General features: G+C 36.0%; 2 protein-coding genes across 2 annotated transcripts in view; both read left to right on the top strand.

Moving 5' to 3' along the window:
• Nucleotides 1–6,556: 6,556 nt before the first annotated feature.
• LOC145666408 (tubulin alpha-1D chain-like) lies at nt 6,557–8,140 on the top strand. The gene has a single exon (XM_081733620.1). It carries the CDS (start codon nt 6,687–6,689, stop codon nt 8,034–8,036), a length of 1,350 nt encoding a protein of 449 aa, XP_081589746.1. The 5' UTR covers nt 6,557–6,686; the 3' UTR covers nt 8,037–8,140.
• A 7,044-nt stretch (nt 8,141–15,184) lies between these two features.
• The window catches only part of LOC145666407 (neurotrimin-like), a 161,145-nt gene continuing 150,997 nt past the window's right edge, over nt 15,185–25,332 (top strand). Inside the window, exon 1 of the mRNA XM_081733619.1 lies at nt 15,185–15,365. Within this exon, the coding sequence (XP_081589745.1) occupies nt 15,219–15,365 (147 nt within the window). The 5' untranslated portion in view covers nt 15,185–15,218. The remainder of the gene's footprint in view (nt 15,366–25,332) is intronic.

Below are 25,332 nucleotides of genomic sequence, written 5' to 3'. Positions count from 1 at the left end.
AGGAAAAACTTCATACACCAAATTTTAAGCTTTATGTCTGAAATCCCTTAGACAATCTTAATCTTTCATGATAAATTAAAAGCGAAATGAAAATGAAATCGTTCTGTTTTACGTCCCATGCGTATGCCATATGGGCTACACAAGATGAATCATTAATGATAATGATAGTAGTGAAAGAATGATGGAATGATAATGTGGGAGAACATGGAGAACCTCTAGCAAACCCAAGGACACGATGTTGCCCCCCTTTGGCCTGGGATCGAACCAGAAATCTCCCTTGCAGCAGAGTTGAGCGATCTGCCATTGAACAACCGTACCCATCACCATCATAAACCGTATCAGATTCTTCTTCTTCTATGACAGTTTGAAGTGATTACAATAACAATATTGGATGAAATTTCTACGGTTCTTATAGGTACGCTACCGGTGGTCAACCTTTTTAGATTTGAGAGCTAGGAAGAATAAAACTGTAACAGTGACAGATATAGATGATAGTATGATAGAGGCGAACACAGACTACCTCTCGCACTTTGCAGATCGGCTAGGAGACTGCTATGGAAACGTTGACCACTCTTGTTGTACACCATCTAATATTATTTTTAAAATACTCATTTCTCACATGGTAATACTTATTCACTCAATTGTTTGGTCAGAGAGATAATTCCATATACCGAGACCCTTATACGCAGGGTATGGCCTCTGGGGGTCCCGACCTCAACGAAATTCCAACTTTTCTGTAAATTTAGTTTAATTTTAGTGGTGATTTTACAGATTCTATTATATAATTCATTTCCAAATGGAATTTGAACCCCCAAAAACTTTGTACCTTCCCACGAAATAAATCCCTGCGTAGTACCTGACCCATTTCTATCTCTCCAATGCACGAAGCCCTCCCCGCTCATCTAGCGGTGCCTGCATGTTGTAATCGTATGCTCTGGTACCGTGAGGCGAAAATCAAGTCCCTTTAACTGTTCTCGAATTGATTTTTTGATTTCAGTTTAGCGTCTCTTTCAGGAGCGAGGCTATATGAGAGCTGAACGTAACGTGGGACCGAAACCACATCAGTTCTCGCAGGGAATCGAACCCATGTCTCCAAATGTCCTCGGAGATCTTGTCCCTATCATGTAGACTGTTGAGTAACATTTATTAAAGAACTATGGAGACGTCTTGGTTAGAGCATTTTAAAAATGCCTTCTGTGCGCACTTTTGGTGCGGGATTCTGGATTCCATTCCTGGCGAGAGAACCTTGAAATTTGAGCACCGATGGCTCAGATTATACATTAAATTGTAGATATACGACTCACATAGCTCGGTACTAAAAATGACACTAAGTTCCAATCAAGAAAAAAAATCAAATTGAATGAATAAAATCTCTTAATCATATAGCTAACATACTCTAGTAGACATTTCATAATATTATAATCTTGAAATAAATTTAGCTCTGCGCTAATATAGCCTACTGAAAGTACTTTTAATGTACTGACCATATCAATGTCTCTTTTCATTACCTTCATTTTGTTTCGTGAGAGTCTTTTGTAATAATTTTGTCAGTGAGAATGAACATGGTGAGTGAAATTCATTCCGATATTTTCATCCAAAAGTTTTCCTGATTATATTAGTGTTACCATGTAATACTTTCCCTTAGTTTCTTTAAATTAATATTGGTTGGAAACAGAGGGTTGCATTAAATGTTGTATGTTAGACTAAAATATTATAAAAGTTGGCACCATACATGCCAATTCAAACGAAATAGTAAAGCTGTCTTATCCATACATAGCTACTACATGCAGGATGCGAATTAGCGGGGCATGTAAGAAGGATTTTCCCCTCAAAGAAACTAAATAAAGCATCCTAGTCGGGAATTCTTGCTCTCTCTCTCCCCGAAAAAGACATGCTTAGTGACAAAAAGAAGATTGAGTATATTGTCCAATTCCGTGTTTGTTGTATGTTCATGTGAATTTCATCTGCTAGCTAGGTATATTCTGAAATTAAAAGGTATCAATTATTCATTTTCGATTGTTAATTGTATTCTCACAGCTACAACAATATACACGTTCTTTGCCACTGTTTTCACCGTCACCTAGTTTAACTGTTTTACTAGGCCTATTGTTCTCCCTTGCAATCGTATCTTCATACACTGTAGTTCGTCATCGGAGATGAATTTAGATGACGATGTGATACTAAATACGTATGAGAAACTCACGAATGGCTTTGCAAACGTCTTACGTTGTATATATTCAATGACAGACACTTTTAATCCGGTACAGATTTATTTCATGTATTGATCCATACATAAATTCATTGCACATGTCCGGATTCTTTTTCAGTTAATCGATTTTTTGTGTTTTAATCATTTTTGGGCATGGACGTGCATTCCTACGTACATTTTTACTTTAGGAGGCTTCAGTGTATATACAGAATAAGAACCATTGTGCAAAAAAAAATTAACAAACTTGTGCTGGGTGGTTACTAAAACAAACGAATGTCATCTAACCGACTGAGGACGGGAGCGCAACACGGGGGGCGAGCGGTAACGACAAAAGTGTGTATAAGGAGGGTTACGAGGGGCGAATCCGTAGGCAACAGGTGTGTTACGAAGGTAGGTACACACATATACGATAGCGCAAAACACTGTATATGGCATAAAATTACTTACCTTACGTGCTGAATTATGTATTTGTACGTTACTAAAGAAACTATAAGTAATATCCGGATATGTTTTTATTGTTTGCATATTTCTGTTTCAAAGTAATGTAACACGTTACTAACGTAAACTTCACAATTATGTGGACCCCTTAACTCTCAGACATTTCTATAGTTGCACGTCATGAGTTAGCATATTGACTTCATGCAGGCCCGTATCCAGGAGTGTCTATGGGGCCGGGCTCCCCAAAATTTTTACTGGTCCCCTAAAATTTTCACGGTAGGCTTGCAAATGAACTGTAATATGATTCGATCGAGCTTTCTAACTTCTACCGGGTCCCCCTACATATTTGGCCTGGCTACGGGCCTGACTTCATGTACCTCACATTCACTTCACTTTGTATATTGTGGTTGCTCACTACCTTATAGGCAAATCCATGCATAACAGGTTTGACTTTTACATAGATATACATCTCACAAATAAGAATACATTTTTAGATACTAGTGTATTAAAATGTTATTACATATTTGTTTTGTAAATTTTATTAATCTATGGATCCGTACAGTTAATTTGCACCCTCAGTTCTATAGATAAACACATTCAGAAAAGTTAAGTGTGTGTATTTTAGGCAATATATGGTTAATTTAGTTATTATTTTCAAGTTAATTGATTTAATAAATTTGTTGTTTAGTAATGTTGTCAGATAATTGTATTCATGCAAGTCTACAGCCAGAGCATTAACACTACATATATATATATATATATGGGGTTGCCATATGTCCGTATATTGTACGGGCTGTTTGTATTTTTGGGCCCGTGTCCGTATCGTACAAAACATGAAATAGGAGAAGTATTTGACAGTTTTTTGGTGCTGCCCGAAAATTTTTGAGTCTAAAATGACTAAAATTTCGGGTGAAAAAAATTGTATTTTCATCATAGGGCCTCTAACTTATATTTTAGTTACTATTAATAAAATAGGTTATGTTCTTAAAAAGCGTCTCATTTTTCCATTCCAGGGTTCTTTTAGTTAGATTTAATATACGTAATTTAATGTCATGATTTATTATATTTGTGTTCATGAAAAAATTATAAAACATGTTAGTCTCTAATAGTGTTTTGAGTATTACGGTAAACAATTGTGTGATAACCTAAAATGGTAATTTTAGGTAAGAAATTTCAAAATATTTGTTCTATGTTTAGGCGCCGTATCTTTGATGGATTGTCATTTTAAGGCTTGTCCGTATTTTGGATAGTAGCATACAAAATAGTAGCAAAGAACTAAAAGTTTCAGAAGGGCCCAAAGGTAGTCACAGGGGAGCTTAAACACCTTGGCTACCCCTAGCTATGGAACTGATTTCTTGTGTATGTGTTAGGGTAGCGGGTGTCATTGTCTCATTTTGAATTACTGTATCTTCAGACCTCTGTATTCTTTTGAGCCTCACTTTATCATCCCAGTATACCAGGGCGCAAATTTTCGGTCGCTAGGTCGCCATTGGCGACTAGAAATTTAGAGCTGGCGACCAGTGTTCAGAAGAAATGGTTTCTTTCTAAATTCATAGGACTGTGCAGTTTCGGTTTCGCACGAAAATAATTGTCACTGAATGAGATAAAACACGAAATGTGAAGACTTTACAACGAACATGGAAAGTGAAGTCTTCAGCACGTTGTAATTTGCCCCTCCTTTCATTACTAGATTCCCAAATTTGCTTCCAATTGTCACATGTTGTGGAGTTTTACCTGTGAGTACTGCCTCATGTGACAGAGGCTTCAGCAGTCTCGATAGAGTTAGCACTGCCTACCGGAACTCACTGAAGACTGAAACACTTTATGATTTGCTGACAATTTCCATCAGTAGCTAATTTCACTTAAGGACTTTGATCCGAGAACTGCAATCGACAACTGGTACTTCAGTGCAGAAAGAGAGAGAGAGAGCGTTACACAAACGTGAAGTCATAAGGTAAGATATTTTTTAACATGTATATGAATTGTCCAATTCAAAATTATTTACCCTAAATATAGTTGTCTGGTTTTGAAATTTTATACCCTGAAGTCATCTCTTTCTTTGTCAAACCAAAGGCCTTGGAGAAAAGGTGGCTCATAATTTGTACTGGAGAGATACTGGCGACCCTCATTTTTGGATTAGCGATTGTGACTGACTTCAAAATTTTGCGCCCTGCAGTATATTATAATTGATACTACTTGTACATTTTGACGGCTCGCTGCACGCACGTGGTGCTCAAAGTTGTGATGCCAGCTTTTGCGCCCGGTATTGAAACACGAAATATTCACTGCAAGTAAATCTCTGTTATATAAAATTAAATGACGCAGAAGAGAACTAAAAAGAATGCTCTCAATAACCAGCAGGTCCACACATTCGACTAAAACAATGTGTATTTGTTTATATTCAAATTGGCAACGTTCGGAAAGAGTGGAATGTTTACCATTGCAGAGCGAGAGGAATGAGCCACTAAATGTACTGTTGGCATAGAAACAGTTCTTCTTACCCGATTGTTATGACCTCGTGCAGGAAAGAAAAAAACAGAGGAAAGCAACTGTTAGGAAGGGCAAGTTATATCAAATGGACTGTATTATAATTCGCACTGCATTATATGCAGTATCCTCAAAATTGGGGATGGCCAGAACCGGTTCCTGATGGAACTCGTTTTCCGGTCTGAACGGATCCGGTTCTAGAAGATCCGGTTCCGGAACCGGTTTTTCGAATCCAGGTCTGGAACCGGTTCTTCGGATCCAGATCTAGAACCGGTTCTTCGGATCCAGGTCTAGAACCGGTTCTTCGGATCCAGATCTGGAACCGGTTCTTCGGGTCCAGGTCTGTAACCGATTCCGGAACCGGTTCTGAAAACCGGATCTCCAAGAACCGGTTCCGCTGGAACCGAAACTTTGTGACCATCCCTACGCTAAACCCGAGCTGCTGGCAGGCTGTGAACAGTGTGCTAGATGAAATAGTGGAAGCGACAGGCAGGCGCCCAGGCGGCAGCCGCTTGTCTCATTTGGCTAAATAAACTGGGTTACTGGCAAACTCATTGGCTAAACAGGCAAACTGGCCAACTCATTTGGCTTAACACCCACTGGTGAACCAAAATTTTTTCTGGGGGCACAAGTGGGTCTGGGCGGGGAAGGCACAAGCGCATGGTCCTCTTTGCACTTTTTTAAAGGTGAACTTTGTGCCTCCTTTACGGGTCTTTGGGGGCTTTCGAATCCAGATCTGGAACCGGTTCCTAAGATCCGGTTCTGGAACCGGGTTTTCGGATCCAGGTCTGGAACCGGTCCCTAAGATCCGGTTCTGGAACCTTGTTTCGAATCCAGGCCGGGAACCGGTTCCAGAACCGGTTCTGTAAACCGGATCTCCGAGAACCGGTTCGTCGGGGAATCGGTTCCGTCGGAACCGGAACTTTGTGGCCATGCCTGCTCAAAATGTAACAAACACAAGTATTAAAGATCTATTATTATTTTGCCATCTTTCATCAACATTATTCATTTTCATCGTTTTTTTACATTGGATTCATTATTTTAACAAATAACAATTTATTAACACCAAATAACAAATTATTATTATTTATTATTATTATTGATTATTATTATTTATTATTACCAAATAAATTATTAATAACGATTCTTAGTGGTATAGGTGACAGGGATCTACATCAGCACCTGATGTAAAATCTCAATTAAAAGAAAGAATATACAATATTCGTTTCACAGAACGTTAATTAAGGGTTAAACTGTTTGAAAAAACAAGTTGATTTTTTTTACTTTTATAATTTCCTTCCTAATATTAACTTCTTGCATAATTATATCTTGAAACATCATTATTGCTATTACATGTTATCGTCTTCTTAACCTTTTATGAACAATCTTTGCATAAATCCCTTTGAAGAGAAATATCGATGTTTTCGTTTCTGTTTGTCTCTATAGCAACTGTACTAATTAAAACAAACTTATAGAAGCAACTTGATTTCGGGCTCATGGAAATTTGAATTGATTTCTTACAGTTGGTGTTTCATAGAATTAATATTAGATAATGCGTGAGGTTATATCTGTTCATTTAGGTCAAGCCGGTGTCCAAATTGGAAATGCCTGTTGGGAGTTATATTGCCTGGAACATGGAATTCAACCTGATGGACAAATGCCCTCTGACAAGACTGTCGGAGGAGGTGACGACAGTTTTAATACGTTTTTTAGTGAAACAGGAGCAGGTAAACATGTTCCTCGAGGAGTAATGGTTGATCTAGAACCAACTGTTGTTGATGAAGTAAGAACTGGAACCTATAGACAATTGTTTCATCCTGAGCAACTGATAACAGGAAAGGAAGACGCTGCCAATAACTACGCCAGAGGACATTATACCATTGGAAAAGAGATTGTTGATTTAGTTTTGGACAGAATTCGTAAATTAGCTGATCAATGTACCGGGCTACAAGGTTTCCTTATCTTTCACTCTTTCGGAGGAGGCACAGGTGCAGGATTTACATCCCTGTTGATGGAACGACTGTCTGTGGATTACGGTAAGAAAAGTAAACTGGAGTTTGCCGTCTACCCAGCACCTCAGATTTCTACAGCTGTCGTAGAGCCATACAATTCCATTTTATGCACCCACACCACTTTAGAACATTCAGATTGTGCCTTCATGGTAGATAATGAGGCCATTTATGATGTTTGCAGAAGAAATCTGGACATCGAAAGACCAACGTACACAAATCTGAACAGATTAATTGGGCAAATTGTATCATCTATAACTGCTTCTCTACGATTTGACGGTGCCTTAAATGTGGATTTGACCGAGTTCCAAACTAACTTAGTGCCTTACCCGAGGATTCATTTCCCTCTAGCCACATATGCCCCTGTGATATCGGCTGAAAAGGCATACCATGAGCAGCTCTCTGTTTCTGAGATTACTAACGCTTGCTTCGAACCAGCGAATCAAATGGTGAAATGCGATCCTCGACATGGGAAGTACATGGCATGCTGCTTATTGTACAGAGGAGATGTTGTTCCAAAGGATGTGAACGCATCAATAGCTACGATTAAAACAAAGCGAACCATCCAGTTCGTAGATTGGTGTCCTACAGGATTCAAAGTAGGAATCAACTATCAACCTCCAACGGTGGTGCCAGGAGGTGATTTGGCCAAAGTGCAACGAGCAGTATGTATGATGAGCAACACAACCGCCATTGCAGAGGCTTGGAGCCGGTTGAACTATAAATTTGATCTAATGTTCTCGAAGCGAGCCTTCATCCACTGGTACGTAGGTGAAGGTATGGAAGAAGGAGAATTTACGGAGGCAAGAGAGGATCTGTCAGCGTTAGAGAAAGACTATGAAGAAGTAGGAATGGACTCGACCGCCGGAGAAGGTGAAGGAGAAGAAGGTTGAAACAGAACAAGTAATTTGATTCTTTGGCACTACTGATCCTAAAATTAATTGTCTAATATCGCTGACATATTCTAGATGTTTGCGCAATTCAGGAAATTTAATGTCTTAAATTTTAGTATTGGAAGTAGGAAAGTAAAGAAGCATATTATACAATATTTTGTAGCGAAATGACATTTGACTTACTAAGTGAAGAAGAGTAAAGAAAAACATGTAGATAATTAACTTAATAGAAAGAAAGAGTTAAAAAAAATAACTTGAATGTCTTTATTATCGAAGACCTATAATGTGAAATAAAGAAGTGACACATATATTAATGCAATATTACTTTCTTGTTTATAGATTGATAATTACTATGCTCTGCAGTTGTAAGTAAACTATACTCTTTTATTCGTTTGAAAAATTATGCTAGTACTTTATGACTTCATTGTATTACAATTGATATATTTATTTTTAAATGATTGAGCAAAATTTAAAAATGAAATAACATTTCATTAATACTACATGGCTAGAATGAGGACATGTAGGCTGAGTCGTGGATCCCTTATTGTATTTTTGCTCATTTTTCATATAAATACTTAAATAATAGCTCTAGTATGTAATATGATTCATAATTCAATTTAATAAATGGGAGTTAGAGTATAGTGTTATGACCTGTAAATCTTCTATTATTGTTCTCTTTTGAGTAACTGAAACGTCCGTTCATCGCACGGAAAGAATAATGTTTATGGAACCTGATCATGGGTGCCCAAAGGGCAGGGCAGGGTGGAACCCGATCCCCCCCTCCACTGGCTCACGAAAATGTATTAAGTTCCTTAAGATTTTCTAAATGCAAATAAAAATACCAAACATAGTATAGTTACGAGAGATTTGAGCGCCCCTAGAAAATATTCTTCTGGCGCCCATGAACCTGATCCATGTGCTAACTACAAGAATGCTGAACACTTTATTTTAGACTGTTTAGCCACTTTCTCGTGAAAAGGTTACAAAAGAAGAAAAATAGAGAAATAATTCCCCTTCCTACTTCGGAATCATAATTATCGAAACGCTTGTTAATTTTAAAGAGTGCATATGCCGAGTCTCATTTCAGTAACTTAACTGATACTTGAGATTTTCAATTTTTTAGACCAAATTAATAGCTGTGGCCGCCTTAGAATGTACTTTGTAATAACGTCGAAAATATTGTATAAAATTTCCCATTTCCCTTTCACAAGTAAAATTTTCGCACATGCTTGGTTGAATACATGTCAGTTTTTAAAACGTAAGAACTGTATGTACTGAATTTTATCGCCCTGACTTGAGGGACCTGTGAGATACTCTATTTTCTGACAAATTTTGAAACCACTCCGCACTCAGGATATGTATTTTCGAGAAAATAATAATGAGAGAAACGCAACTCGAGTCAAGTGCTAGCTATGTTTCAAAATGTATTTCAAGCCGTACTGTCTTTTCTGTTATAGTGTAACCAACAAAGCCAATTTCATTTTTATTTTAATTGAAAGAAATATCTAGGAGTTGTCACTTTTCTTTTCTTCAGAAAGTAAATATTTGAAAACACGTGTACAATTATTTTTAATGAGTATATGTACCGATTTTTCAGGAGCACCGTAGTTTAATGGTTAGAGCGTTGGATTCAAGTTCGCATGGTCCCGGATTCGTTTCCTGGCCGGTGCTTTCCAATTTTCGGTGTCTACCCAGTATCGCGAGCCAAACTGTGAGTCGAGTGAATAGAAGACGTGAAGGGCACTAGGTCTAGAAAGTCCTTGATACGCCTATTAGAGACAGGGTAACCAAGGGCGCCGATCCTGGGGGGGAGAGGGGGCGCGGACCTCCCCAAAGCTCATGTGGGCCCCCTATAGTATTTATGAATATACAATATTTGGCATAATTTGAATGCAATTTGTCTTAAAATCCTCATATATATACCTTCTGCATTTGAAAGCCCCCCTCCAAATTTACAGAGAAATCGACGCTCTTGAGGGCAACCACGTGGTAGCTGCTAGCCTGAACGTAGTTCAGCTGGTCCCTAACTGATGGCGTTGGAGCCGTTCAGGCCACAAATGGCTGTTATACTAAGTGGTTTAGTTTTTATGTACCGATTTTTCGTCTCCCTAACTTGAAGGGATCATAAGATATTGTGTTTTGGGCGTAAGTGTTTAAACCTCTCTCTCCTGCAAAGCATATACATTTTTTTTAATAGTAATAATAAAAGAGAGATAAACTCACCTAAAGCTGAATGAAAATTATGTTCAAACATTCGTTTCGAACGGTATGACAGTTTTCCAGTGATGATGTAAGAATCAATAATGTCTAGAAAAATCTGATAGAAATTGTCTCCCTCCCCCTTAGAAGCGAAATTTTCGAAAACTGTGGGTCAGGTCGCTACTTGGGTTTTAATGAGAAATTTATAAAGTCCCTAACTTGAGTGGCTTGTCGTTTACTCCATTTTTAGCATTCATTTTGAACCCCCTGTCTCCTTACGTAGTATACACATTTGAATCAAAGTTGTATGATAATATCCCAGCACGCACGATAATATCCCAGCAGTTTGAAGGAAGCATTAACTAATTAACCCGACCCGGAACCCAGGTTTATGAAACTCGGAGATTGAATGTCGCATGCACAAAAGCTTTCCATTGGCTTCAGTTCTTAGCCAACTTAATGCAGTTTCTACTTTGTGCGAGACCCACCTATTTATGCGAAACACACCTATTTATGTGACACACACCTTAATATTGTCCTCCCATCTGCGCCTAGGTCTTCCTGGTGGTCATTTTCCTATTTTTTTTTCAGTTAATTTTTTTCAGGTGTTTGTACTTTCTTTCTTTCTGGCAACCTGGCCTGCCTACCTGAGTCTCTTTGATTTACTGACTTTAACAATGTTAGATAAACCGTATAAATTATGTAGTCCTCTTATGAAATCTCCACAATTTCCGTCCCTATTGGGTCCAAATATTCGCCTAAGGATTTTTTTTATTAAACGTAGCGTGTCCCCATAGCCTCTAGCCATAGAGATTAGCTGCGAATATATAGAATAAACAGTCGTGAACAGACAATAAGGGATGATCCTCCAGCTTGGAGATCAGCATGAGGCTAATAACCTCATTGTGTGTAAAAAAAAAAATTAAAAAGTACTTGTTCAGAAACATTTAACCAAGTACAATGTTCAAAATTTCACTTCAAAGGGTTCAGTCGTTGTAGTAGTTGTTTCGTAATGATGCAATAGAAACTCAATTTCATTTTTATAGATAAATGTATAGATTGGCATTTGGATTCACTCAAATTTCTTGTAAATAATATCATTTTCAGTCAAAGAAGAATGAGGCCTATTAATTTGTTATTGGTAAGTTGTTTTCTAAGAATTGTCATCTGGACTAATGTTAATTATCTGTTAGCTAATATACACAGCTATTACTGGAAAGACTTAATTAATATTGGTCGATTAATTGCTACGAGAGACTGAGATGTTTCATCTCACTAATGACATGGACTAATTTAATAAATACAAACTAACTTCAAATGAATGTTTATTTCTGATCGAAAGACAAAAATACATTCTCATTTTCATTGGAGGATTTAGTTTAGTCGGACGTCTTCAGATTGGTAAAAAAAAAAAAAAAAAATGATTTTAATTACTAGGGTTGATCGGAAAGTAAGGTTACACAGACTGCAGTGAAACTTGTATGTATTATTTCATACAACCAATACAGCCAATAGATAATATATACAATAGGTTATTTTTCGACATAGTCTCCACATCGGTTGAAGCACTTGTCGCATCATAGGATGAGTTTGAAGATTCCCTCCTGGTTAAAAAAAAATGTCCTTGTGTGTTCAGTCACGTTGTCACTTAGTGTTTCGTCTCCTCGTCTGAAGCGAAGCGACGGCCTCTTATGTGCTCCTTCAAGTGCAACAACAGATGAAAGTCTCTTGGAACGAAGTCCTGGCTGTAGGGAGGGTGGTCAATGATGTCCCACAGAAACTACTTCAACAGCGAAGTGGATGCATGCGGGCACGCCTTGTCGTGAAGGAAGATGACACCTTCGCTGAGAAGTCCTGGCCGTAGACCTCTACCAGCTGCCAGTGAATTTCAGCTGCAGTTACATGTTTCGCTCACAGAAATCCAAACGCTCACCAGTTTTCCAAAGGATCACAATTTGCATTTACCTACAACTAAGGCCGTAGGTAGCGAGTGGATGAAACTCTGTACAGTTGCCAACTCCATGTAGTAAACTACACACTCCTCGGTCCTCTATAACAGACGAAGTTCCAGAAATATTGGCCTTGTAATCTTAGTTTCTGATCCTCCCTCGTATATAGCTACAAGTAGCGAAGCGGTTTGCGTTATTGTTAAGTCATGACTTAATTATTTAATTTATTAATCATTATTCGGTTTACTCAGGGGGAGACAATACTTCCGGGCTTAATGGATGCTACCACCTTGGTTGAGACAGTTAGTTGTTCGAGTTGAAGTATAACGTCCCTTTCATCACCGTGTTAGCGTACTAAGGATAATCGATGCAACATTTTAGAAATCAGCTACTGAAACGAAAGAAATGAACCACTTCCGGTTTTAACATTGATCGCTATAAAATTAAAACTGTAATAGATAGCGAGTTCTTGTTTTCTGCACTCAATTAAGCGTCTCAAGAATATGTTCTATCTCCACTCTAATCCCTGTACTAAAAACCGGAAGTGATATAAACCTACTACCATTTCCGGTTTCAATATTTATTGAGAAAATATCACACTATACAAACCAAACTCATTTACGTGGTGTACACGTGACTCTGGTATTTGTTATATTTTGATTATATACAAACATATTTTAAAATAGTAATACACTAGACTCTTGCTAATCCGGCACTCAGTAGTCCGGTCTCTCAGTAATCCGGCGCACATCCAACAAAAAAAACGTGCACAATGAATTATCGTGCGTATGCGCAACGATGCTTAGTTAAATAATGTTTTATATACACTGTATGTATTCGAAATTGTAGCATCCTTTACAGTTCGGAATCATGTCTTCTAAAAGGAAACACGCTACGCTAGACCTCAAGCAGAAAATCGAAATTTTCAGATAAGTTAAATCAAGGTTCTCCGCAGAAAGCCATTGCTGCTGAGTTCCATGTTGGACGAGCAACTAGTACAGTACACTATATCTCTATGTTTTCAAAATAAATAAAAGAAACAAGATAAATAAATAAATCAAATAAATGTCAGACACTCAATAATCGGCACTTCCGCTAATTCGGCACCCATATGTGCTAGGAATGGCCGAATTAACGAGAGTCTAGTGTACAAAAATTGTAATTCAATTTAGTTTTATTGATAGCCTATGAATAAAACAAATTGAATATTAGTTTTTTTTTTTATTGAGGGACACGATGGTTCAGTGGTAGAGCGCTTACCTCTGGTATGTGGGGTCCGTAATTCGATTCCAGGACAAGTAAATTTGTGATGGATAATATCATGTCCGTGTGTTTTCTCGGGGTAATCCCGTTCCCAAACCTGGTTTGAGATTTTCAACCTTAGGTTGACCGTATGTTGTTCAAAGGGCAGGACAGAAAAACTGAGGTTCAGAACTATAAGCAATGGAACAAAGTCTTGTACTGTTTGCACTCACTACATATGCACACCAAAAACGTGCTAATGCTGCCAAACATATTGTACAGTGTTCACAATGTCCCGTTACACCCTATCGCGTGTCCACATATTCATAGATGGTCTCATTATATAATTGTTGGATTATAGCAGAGGACAACTTTAAGATAATGTGACTATTCTTTCCTATTTATTCCAGAGTGTCTGTGTGTACATCATCGTTTTCAAATAGAGTATGATTCTCCTTCATGTACGATGTGAAATTCTCCTCAACATCTGGAGTGATGGCAGTAAATGCACGTCGAACACCTCCGTCAACTGTCTCATAACGTGTGAGAGCAACCTTTTGTTTAATGATCCCCCATAATACCTTGTCGCATGATAATAGATCAGGACTTCGGGGTAGCCACTCCAAAGGTGCAGGCAAATGGACAGAACCACGTCCAATCCATTTATCAGGAAATACCTCCTTGAGATAATCTCTAACGGTAATATCATAATGGGCTGGTGCTTTTTCTTTCTGGAACTATACACGACCGAACAGTCCCTCATCTTGCAGATACGGAATAAACCAATGACGTAACATGGTGAGATACGCAATGTGATGCAGAGCACCGTCAAATACATATGAATTTATCAAATGGGTTGCAGGCATTGAAGCAACGACCATGACGTGTGGTGGATTGTGTTGAAGTTCTTCATAAAAATGTGGGTTTTCTTTGCTCCAGAAGTAAACGTTTCTGACTTTCTGTAAAGACATCGAGCATTCACCCACAAGCCTGCTGATCTCTCAATTTGTTTACAAATGAAGGTTTAATTACAACTGGAAACCCTTCTTCATATGTTTTTGTAATGTCGAGTATGGAACACCCAGTTCGTATGACTGCTCACGAATGGACTATCTATCGGGAAACGTTCGACAGAGGCTGCAGTCTATACACACGTTTGCAGTCATGTTGGAGATCGTCCTGTGTGGGGTTTATCTTTTATGCTACCAGTCGCAAAGAGCTTTTTCTTGCACCGTAAAATTTTTCGTTTTTAGAGGAGGAAGGTTTCTAATACCTTACAGTTGAAATCTTGCTGAATATATCTAATTGATTTTCCTGTACGGGATCGTTTCTGAGCCCAGGTGCTCATTACAATCCGTTCCTCCATGGTGTAAGTGGACTCGTCAGCCATGATTTAGATGTATCTCAGCACCTGTAGCAATAAGAAACAGCAGTCCATTAACATCTATGTAATACATGGAGGTAACAGGACTTTGTGATCACCCTGTATTATAAGGAATTTACTTGAATTACATTTTTCTATCTACGTTGATCTAATGTTCAATTTAAGATTCCACAGGGTAGATTTCAAGGACTCATTGTGTTTCACGGACTACAGTTTGAGAAGCTTCGGCTTATATTATTGTATTTTGTGCTTTTAATCACAATTTGTGCTAAGTTATAATGAAATCATACTTTATCCATAATTATCCATATTAAGTATAATAAAATTTGTAACATCTTATTTGAAGAACAAATTTTCCATTTCTTTTCAGCAATGGGTGTGGAGGGCGTAGTCGAATTACAAAGAGATATGGCGCCGTTTCATCATCACAATAAAAGGTTCAGCGGGTTGTATACAGGTCCATACTTCGACCCCAGCATGCAGACCAATATAACTACTCAATTGGGGACACACGCGTATCTTCCCTGCAAAGTTAAACAGCTAGGGAACAAATCGGTAAGTAATCATTTGGTAATTCGTTCTGTTTTAGGCATAGATTGACAAGCTGTCCGTAGAAGTTAGGTACTTTTACGTTCAACTGTGTTATTTCAAATGCTATGGTGTAATTCTTATGTACGAAATTGTTTTACATAAGCGTATTGCCTTTGCACTTTCTCTGTATAGGGTTACTTCTTACGTCTATAGATAATTACTGTAAATATGAAATTTTTGTTCAAATCTGTTAGACTGATATAGGAAGTCGTACTAGACTAGCGGTGCACTTTTATAATAGTTTGTCATAAAAATAAAAACCTGCGATTTTGCTGTTAAAATGAGTGAGTGCATATGAAAGAGAACTGTCAAAGATGTTAATTTCCACTAGCGGAATATTTCTTCACAGTGAATGGAAGTTGTATTTTATGTTTATAAGTGTAAAACTATCAGTCTGAAAACATTACAAGTGCTACAGGATGGTAAAAATGAGTGAGTGCATGTGATAGAGAACTGTATTAGATATCAATTTCTTCCGACAAGCTATTTCTGTAGGGAATTGTATTTTATACTTTCAAGTGTAGCGTTACTAGCGTGAAACCATTACGAGTGCTATAGGAACTAATATCACTGCAGAAAACACATTAAAGGTATCTGTAAATACAAAATACAAGCGCTAACCTAACCTAATATAAAATAACCTACTCTACTCTGTTTTACTAACCTAACACACTATACTGTACTAATCTATCCTACCTTACTTTGCTATGCTAATCTAACCAAATATGTCCTACTCTCTTAACTTAACCTGACATACCTCACTCTACTAATCTAACCGACTCTATTAACCTAACTTACCCTACCCTATTGAACTAATCTAATCTACCATAACTTAACCGACTCTATTAATCTACCCTACTCTACCCTACTGAACTTATCTCATCTACCATATCTACTAACCTAACCGACTCTACTAATCTAACCTACAGTAGGGGAGATATGTATGTTTTGCCCCACTTTGCCCCCTCCACCCCCACTAACTGCCCCCAAACATTTATGAAGTCGCCACTGACCATTGAACTTTAACACAGAATGATACCCCCAAGTGAGATTGAATATGCTTTTATGACACTTAAAATCATAAAAACTTACATCTAAAACTTATAACTTATAGGTCTGTCTTTGATTGAAAAAATAGTTTTTGTTTGATCGAAATCGGTTCAGAAATAGCTGAATTATAAGAAGATAAAGTTTTAGGTTTTTATGACATTTAAAAATCATAAATAAATTTTCAAAGTAAAAAGCAGCAAAACCTGTGCACAGGTGGACCTGAGAGGACTTACGCCTTTCTCTTATTTGTTTGTTTGGTTTGCTTTTGGCTGCCTCTCAGGCTCCTTTTTCTGTTTGTTTCTCTTTCTGCTGCTGCTTCTGTTGTGCCTCCGTTTCTCTTTCTGTTGCTGCTTCTCTTGTGCCTCCGTTTTCTTTTCCCGACTAGCGCTAGTCTCCATTCACGTCAACTCAATCTGATTTGCTGCTTATTGATGAGAGAGTGAAAATCCTTCTTCTGGCTTGGAGGCGACTCGAACCTGCGACGTCCACGCCGATAACTACTTACAGCTGGCCAGACTGCAAGCGAGCGAGCTCGGCTAACACTACGCTCAAGAAATCAAGTGAAAATCGGTCCTTATATATGAACAAATACTTCTACAAGTAACGCCATCTATTAGCAAAGTGATAAACTAAGTGATATGTAACGCCATCTATTGAGTAGGTGAGTAACTGCTTGAATATGTTCACCTGCCCAGCAAATTTAAAACGAAAAATAAGAAAATTGTGGATATCTTGGTTCCTATAAGAGATAGAGGGCTGATATTTAATTTTTGGCAATTAGTGTTTGGCCGACCCATAAGTGTTACCAACCTATAAAATTAAAAAATCACTAAGTCTAGTAACAAATTTGGTCCTAAGTTTGCAACACTGCAAAAATAAAAATTCAGATATTTGAAAAATAAAAAATACTAGCATAATCTACACAAAATTCTAAGACTTTTTTAAAGAATAACATTTTTCCAAAAACTCAAAAATAAACCCGTAAAAATTCCTGAAATTTCCCGAAATTTTGAATTGGCTATAACTTCGTCAAATATTAACCGATTTTCAAAATTCAAACGACAATCAATAGACAAATAAATTTCCTATCTATCGAATGTCTTATAAATTGCATAACTCTAAGGATATAATTACAAAAATTCAAATAACTTTCTTATTTATACATGTATCTTTAAAATTCGAACGGCATTGTATTCTGTATGCCCAAAGGCCTTAGCTTTTATAGTGTTGATACTATAAAAACACTTATACACTTAGAACATACTTAAAATTACAAGTTCGGATACTGATAATGGAATCTTCTGTTAACCTCGTTCTCTATAGGAAACAATGACTTCTTGAACTCTGTCCACTGATCGTAATTCAAGCTGAATAGACAACCGTTAATATCAAAAACCACTTGAACTTCGGTTTGCACATTTTTTACAATTACATTAAAGTTATTAGTAAGAATGAACTTTTTTTGGGGATCCATTTCTAAACACTCCATTTTTTACTTATGACAACATATTTTTGTTCATTTTCATTCATTTTTGGATTTACATACAGAACTCAACAGTTGGATAATTACCTTTTAGACCAGTGTATTTGATTTTTGTTCCATCTTTAACGATCTCATCAATCATTTTATCTGTTAAGTGTTTTGTAAATCTAGGTGGAAGAAAAACCTTGAACTTATCACACTCAACTAATATGCTCTTCCCAAACTTAGTTTTAATCTTTTCCATTTTCACAATTTTATATTCCGTATTTAATTCTAATTCTCTTAATCCAATAACCTGTTTTTGTTCAAGACTTCCAAGGTTGTTTAAAAAATCAACGTGTTTTGCCATCGTATTTATTATATAGAAAATCAATTTTCAATTTTTATCTTCACTAAAAATATTTAATCATTTTCGTCAATTTCGTTTGATGGAAAAACTTCCATAAAACAATCGTTAATGAAAACAGTTTGAGGATGCAAGGGTATCTTTTCGATACGCTTTAAAGTCGCTTATGGCTAACTGATAAAGGGCCAGTGATACTGGCTCTTAAATTCTTGAACCGTGGGGTGAGCAAAACGCTCACCCTTAAAAATCTCTATATGCCCGTTGATATTTTGTTAACTATCTAAAACTCTTCTACTACTTTCTCATTCTTAGGATCATATGTAAAGTTCTTTCGCCCAATTAAAATCGCATAACATATAGTATTAGCAGCCACGGCTTCTGCAAAATCCACTACAATCTTTATGTTTGTTCTCTCATTTACCGATACATTCTTCCTCTTACTACAATTAATCACATACATCGGTCTGTTATCTATAAACTCTTTAGGATCATAGTACATTTCGGTATTGCCACATGTTATTCTCTTAAATGCAGTATAGTCTTCATACATCTTAAAATAATCCTTGTTAGCAATATCTAAGTTTCTTGATTCTTTTGGAAATACCTCATTCCTCCCATTCTTAAGATAGATATTCTTCACCTTACAATGATCAAACTTACTTGCATCTGCTGTTTGTTTGCCACTTCTATCAGTTTGGAACATTACAACTACGAAATCAGGCATATCAAATTGTCTAGAATTAAATTGAGTAGTAACATCAAACTCCAAGAAAGAACCTACAACAGTCTTCTGAACACATTGATAAGTATGGAATGAAAACATGATTTTGGGTTCTTTAAGAATATTCAATTTTAACTTGTTTTCGTAATTAGACTCATATTCAACAATAGGCATTCTTATCTCCATACTTTTTATTGTTATTTTTCCATCGTGAGGAGCTGCTCCTGATCCAGCCCATTTGTACAAGACATCGTTATTGTTGTTAGCTTTTGTAAATGTTATTCTCAATCCACCTTTCCACATAACCTCTTTATAATCACTTAAGAAGCCTGGAATTAATCTCAATGGATACAAAACACTAAAGTTCTTTCTTAGACCAAGTTTATCATCTGTTTCAAATCCTGCTTGTTTTAAATATTCAACTTCTGGCTTGGAAATCTTTAATGTTCCGACAGCTGTAGATGTAATTCCAGGTAGCTCGATTTTATCTATAACAACTCCATGCTTTCTAACCTCAATTTGAGAAAAGAAGAATGGGAAGAAGTTATCTACAAGTTTTATAGTATCGTTTGCACCAAATGTTCCTCCAGCTGATGCACCAACAACTTCAAAAGTCATATGACAATCTGCTTTGTGTGGGTGTATAAAACCATCCCCCACGTTGAAATCGAACTCAATATCTTTGTTAGCTTCATTCAAATTATTAAATGTTCTTGTGTTAGCTTTAAAACTCTGTAACTCATAACTCTCAATATCCATTTATTATAAAGAAAATCTTGAAACAGCGCTTTATGGTAAACACCATCAAGCTATATAAATATTAGCATTGTCGTAAAGTCGACCGAGGAAAAATTTTCTGAAACTTATAACCCCCATCCCAACTTAACCTTAGCATTCATAGCAGTACCAACCCCAAAAGCAGCTAATCGTTCACCAATTGGCGCATCACTACTAAATGCTCTTTTCCATGCTTTAGTTTCCAGTTCCTTATCTGCAATATGTCTCGACTCTGTATCTTTATTGTCTCTGTAGTATATATCGTGTTCTTTACAGGCCTCATCTAATGGGTTAATACCTTCATCACCTCTTTCTAACCTTTCTTGAAGCTTCGTAAAAGGCCCACAAAATCTGAAGCCAGGTATATGTAACTCTGGTATCCCCTTCATGTTTAAGATCTTATTCATTAGTCCTTTTCCAAGCTTCTCATCATTCCAGAATCGTGGTGGTAACGTATTTAAGATCTTAATCAAATAACCTATACCTTTTGGATCATTAGGAATAAACTGTGAAAGCTTATTATTAATCATACTCACTATACCTACTTTCTCATTGTAAAAGTTATGATTACCAGCCCTTTCTTCTCCATCTATAACTATTAACCGATCAATTAACTTTCTCACATCATCCATCCATACATATTCTTTAGGTATCTCTGTATATTGTTTAATTCCTTCACCACTCCTTTTAGGCGTCGTGTTCTTTTTAGGAGTTGGGGGTAAAGTTGGTTTAATATAATTATCCCAAATAGGCTTGATAATATTAATGTACTTTGAACCTCTACTAGATGCTACCTTTTTATCTCGATTATATTTTTGGAAGGCGGCATCTGAGTCTATTATTATTTCCTTGTACTGTTCAAAATCATCATCATCATAATCTTCAATGGTTTTATTAGTATTCGTCGTTAACAATTCCCATAGACCTTCTGTTCCTTTATAAGTTTTACCATTAATTATCAAATCATCACCATTCACTTTAACTTCCAAATTTCCTATCTTGTTTATTATTTTTCCATCTTCTTCTACAGTTCTTATTCCAAACACAGTATCATTTCTTTTACTATAATATTTCGTTGCAATCTTACCAAATGATTGTGCTGTTGTTAAAGGTTCTACTCCTTCCACTTTGTCTTTAATTTGTTTCCTCATTTGTTTTATTTCTCCCGTTATAGGCGTATCACTACTACTTGGAGAACTATCATAAGTTATCTTTTTAGGTGTTTCTAGTAGACTGGGATCTATTGAAGCCGTCTTATGTGCAACTGGAACAAGTTCAGTTATTAGATTTTTATTTTGTTCTGCTACTTCTTTGATCTCACTTCCCAAGTTTTGAATAGCATCAATTACAGGTTGCTCTTGTGTCTTAAATTTATCGTATATACCTGCTCTTTCTTTCTTCCAAGATTTGAAGCCCTTTATCAAGAACTCCTTCAGCTTAATATTCTTATCAATTCTTTCTCATCCATTTATTGTATAGAAAACGAACGTCAATGAACGTCAAAGAACGTCAATAAATGTGAAAAACGTCAATAAACGTCAATAAACGTCAAACGTTAAAACGTAAAACGTCAATAAACATCTCTTTAAATTTATCATAAGACATATCTCCCCCAACAAACTCATTATACACATGTTTAAGATTAGTATCATCTTGCCTGAATATACATAGGAAGTTGACGTTATCTCTTATAAGCTGTTTAGGTACTTTTGAGTATGTTTGTGCAAGATAGAAACAGTCTAAATGTCTATGCCTACCTCTTGTAAAGTAATTTCTAACAGTATCTTGATTCTCTAAAATGTAATCGTCAAACACAACAACAGAGTATTTTTCACATTCATCAATAGGTACAATAGAATCATTACCGCTTAAGAACGTTGCTATTTGCTTCTTAAACTTTAGTTCTGCTTTCTCAAATCGATCTTTTAACTGCTCATACTTTGGCTGATTCATGCTTTTAGAATATATGTAGAAGTAATTATTGTTTAACCAACCTGGCTGTAATAAGAAGTTAAATAGCAAAAACGTTTTACCACACGACGAGGGACCCACGATAAGACAGCGAACATCATCAGGTATAAGTTCTCCATTTCTTTTCTTAGCTGTTGTTTCTTTTATCATCTCTTTTACATCCCAATTAATAGTTTTCTTACTCATTTATTATAGAGAAAATCAGGGGTCCACCAGCACTGGACCCCTTTCAAACAGTTTGAGGATGAACTGTAGGGTGAGCGTTTTGCTCACCCTTAAGAACATTTTGGACATTCGAATACAGCGGGGCGCCTTTTATGATCTTAAATCTTTAAGTTGTTCTCTGATCTTAAGCAACGTATCTTTTATATATTCACCATCCATTTCACCATTTAATGTTATTATCATCTCTAACTGTTCTTTAAATGAGTTAATACAAGTGACAATGGTTTTATACTCGTCTTTTCTTTTGCTTATGTTTAACTTCGAAGACAAACCTGTTATTATAGCACTTCCAGTTGCAAGAGACGTTGTTAATATTGAGTAAATTGTTACAGGTATAAAAATATTAATAAACCCAGTTGTTGCAGAAAGTATAACCGACAACGCGATCAAAGTGTAGTATGCATATTTAACAATTCGTAGTTTTCTCTTTTTCTTCTTTAAACTGTATTCTAACTTTCGAATGACATCTTATATTAACTTGATTACTTTCTCTCTTGGAATATCTCTAGGTAAATCAAACTCGTTCATTTATTATATAATAAATGGGTAAGGTATTCAAGTTAACGAGTGATACTTCTGTTTTAAAGAAGAAACTCCATTACTAATTAGACAACAGTAACAACTACTTAAGCATAGGACTAGTTGGGTTTTACAGTACATATCTAACTCCAAACATAACAACAGAAAAAAACAGTTTCTCATATGGTGATAGACAAGTTTTTATACCAGAAGGACAATACAGCTTAAACAGTCTTAATGAATATTTAAAATCTCAATCCATCAACATAACATTATCAGAAGATCATTTAAGAAATAGAGTTAAAATTGAAACTGATAGTAATGATGTTACAATTGGGAGTATAGGCACTGTCCTCGGGTTTAATGTTTTTGAAGTTTTAGAAAAGAACAAAACACATATTGGAAGTAAGTTACCAAAGTTTCATCCGTTTGATACTATAAATGTTCACTGTAATATAGCAGATGGCATGTTTGTTAAAGATACAGAATACACACATAGAGAAACAGGAATTTTAGCATCATTCAAAACAGATGCCGAGTTCAAACATAGTATTATTTACGAGCCTACTTATCCATTGTTTTTCCCTATATCCAAAGACAAGGTTGATAATTTTGAGATAAGGATAACAGATGAGAATGATTCCTTAATTGATTTTGGTGGAGCAACAACAACTGTACTTTTGCAAACCAAGATTTTCTCTTAGATAAATAGGAAGATGTGTTCTATCAAAGGTTGTATGTTTAGTGTTACTTATAACGAGCTAAAGGATTTAAATATTGATCATGTATTAACAAAGAAACAACTTAACGATAAAGCCAAGAAAATTAAAGAAGGTAAAGGAATGGATTTAATTTTAACTACTGCACAAATGAAAAAGATTAAGAAAAAGCATATTGGCGGTTTTATCTTTACAATTCCAGCCATTCTAGCATCTTTAGGAGCAGTTGGCTCATTAGCAGGTGGTGCAGCAGCGATTACTAAAACTGTACTTGATGCTAAGAAGAATAAACAAGAACTTGAAGAACAAAAAAGACACAATATGGCTATGGAAGAAAACAGGGGGCAGGTAAACCCAAGAAGTCAAAAAACTAAAACCATTGACCAACTTCGATATAGAGAGGTTGGCTAAAGAATTAAAGATAAAACGATTTAGAGGTGTATTTATGAGTGATGAACTTCCACAAAAACCTTATGTAAATGAGTGTGGTGTAGTTAACCTTGATAAATCAGAAAACATTGGTACTCATTGGATATGCTATTGGAAAGATAACAACACAAAGTATGTGTTCGATTCTTATGGTGGTGTTCCTCCTAAACAACTAGTACAATATCTTGGTACCGAAAACTTCTTTTACAATGACGAACGAATACAAGACTTTAACTCAGTTATATGTGGTCATCTTTGTGTTAAGGTTTTAGATCTTCTAAATCAAGGGTATTCTTTTAGCGACGTTATGTATATGATTAAAAATCAAACTGCTTTTAATTTTATGGTTTATATTCTTATATATGGTTTATATATGGTTTATATTCTTATATAATTCTATGGTTTATAAACCATAAAAGCACTTTTAACTGCTAAAGCAATCAAAGTGCTTTTATGGTTTGTATCCATAAAAGTTTTGCTTTAAGATAAATATGGAAGCTATACACAATAGATTTTTAGATTATTTTGAGAAGCATGAGGATGAACTAGATTCACTAGATAGTTATAATTTTTATCAGTATTTTGAGTATGTTAGCGAGTTAGACTTAAGAGATAGAAACAACGTATATACAGTTATTGATTTGTGGAAAATGCTAATACCAAAATTTTTGTACACAGAAGAAGAGTTGGAAAAGTTACGTCCAATAATTACCTTAAAGGACTTGTTGTCGAATTATAGCTCTAGACCATTAAAGTGCAGTAATTGTGGTAGTAAGTCGTTAACAAAAGGTTACATTTGTGATGATTGTTCTGTAGAGAGTGGTTGGGTTTACGATACTAATGAAGGAATGAGAGCTGCTTGTGCGAGAAAACCATGGTACGATACTACAAAAAGATTTAAGTTACAGTTATCTCGTTTGCAAGCTTTACAGGATAGAATTATTCCCGAAGAGGTGCTCAAGGTGTTAAATGATGAACTTAGAGATATACCAAGAGATTTAATATCAACAAAAGATGTTCTAGAAGTACTAAAGAAAAACAAATACACAAAATATTATGACGATGTCTATTTAATACACTATCACCTTACCGATCAAAAACCATTAAAATTACAACATATGGAGGAAACACTTATAAACGACTTCGAAAACTTACACGAGGTCTTTAGGGAGCTGTATCCGGAAAGAGCATTGTTTATTAACCTAAAATGCGTATTGTACCATCTGTTGAAAAAGCATGATGCTCATGTTGATATTGATTTTAAACACTCACCTCGACAAATAGAGATGTTAAAGAAATGTTTTGAAAAACTAGGATGGACATTTTCTGTATAATAAATGAGTATGGATATATTTGGTAATGTTAAAGATAGAAAAGGTGATGTTGATATTAGTGAAGAAAAATTAAAATTGTTGGAGAATTTAAATGATATTGTTAGCGTAAGTCAACTTAGGTCAATAGAAGCTCAATTAGAGAACGATAGAAAACGATTTGAAGATGCATTAGAAACGTTACAAGACACATACATAAAGAAAGAAGATTTTCAAAAGATTAGGATGGATACTACTAAGTTGGTTATGCAGAAAGAAACCATGCCTCTACTATATCGATTAAGAGCTAAAAACGTTAAGGAGCCAATCTTTAGAATATTTAATCTCTCTAACGGTTACAAATTTCTCTATAATGGGAAA

Source organism: Thermobia domestica, chromosome 12 (assembly GCF_964235325.1).
Source record: "Thermobia domestica chromosome 12, izTheDome1.hap1.1, whole genome shotgun sequence".
Taxonomy (NCBI): domain Eukaryota; kingdom Metazoa; phylum Arthropoda; class Insecta; order Zygentoma; family Lepismatidae; genus Thermobia; species Thermobia domestica.
This window is presented reverse-complemented; position numbering and strand designations above follow the sequence as displayed.

Coding starts and splice junctions, on each gene's coding strand:
- LOC145666408 (XM_081733620.1), top strand. CDS start 6,687: ATGCGTGAGGTTATATCTGTTCATTTAGGTCAAGCCGGTGTCCAAATT.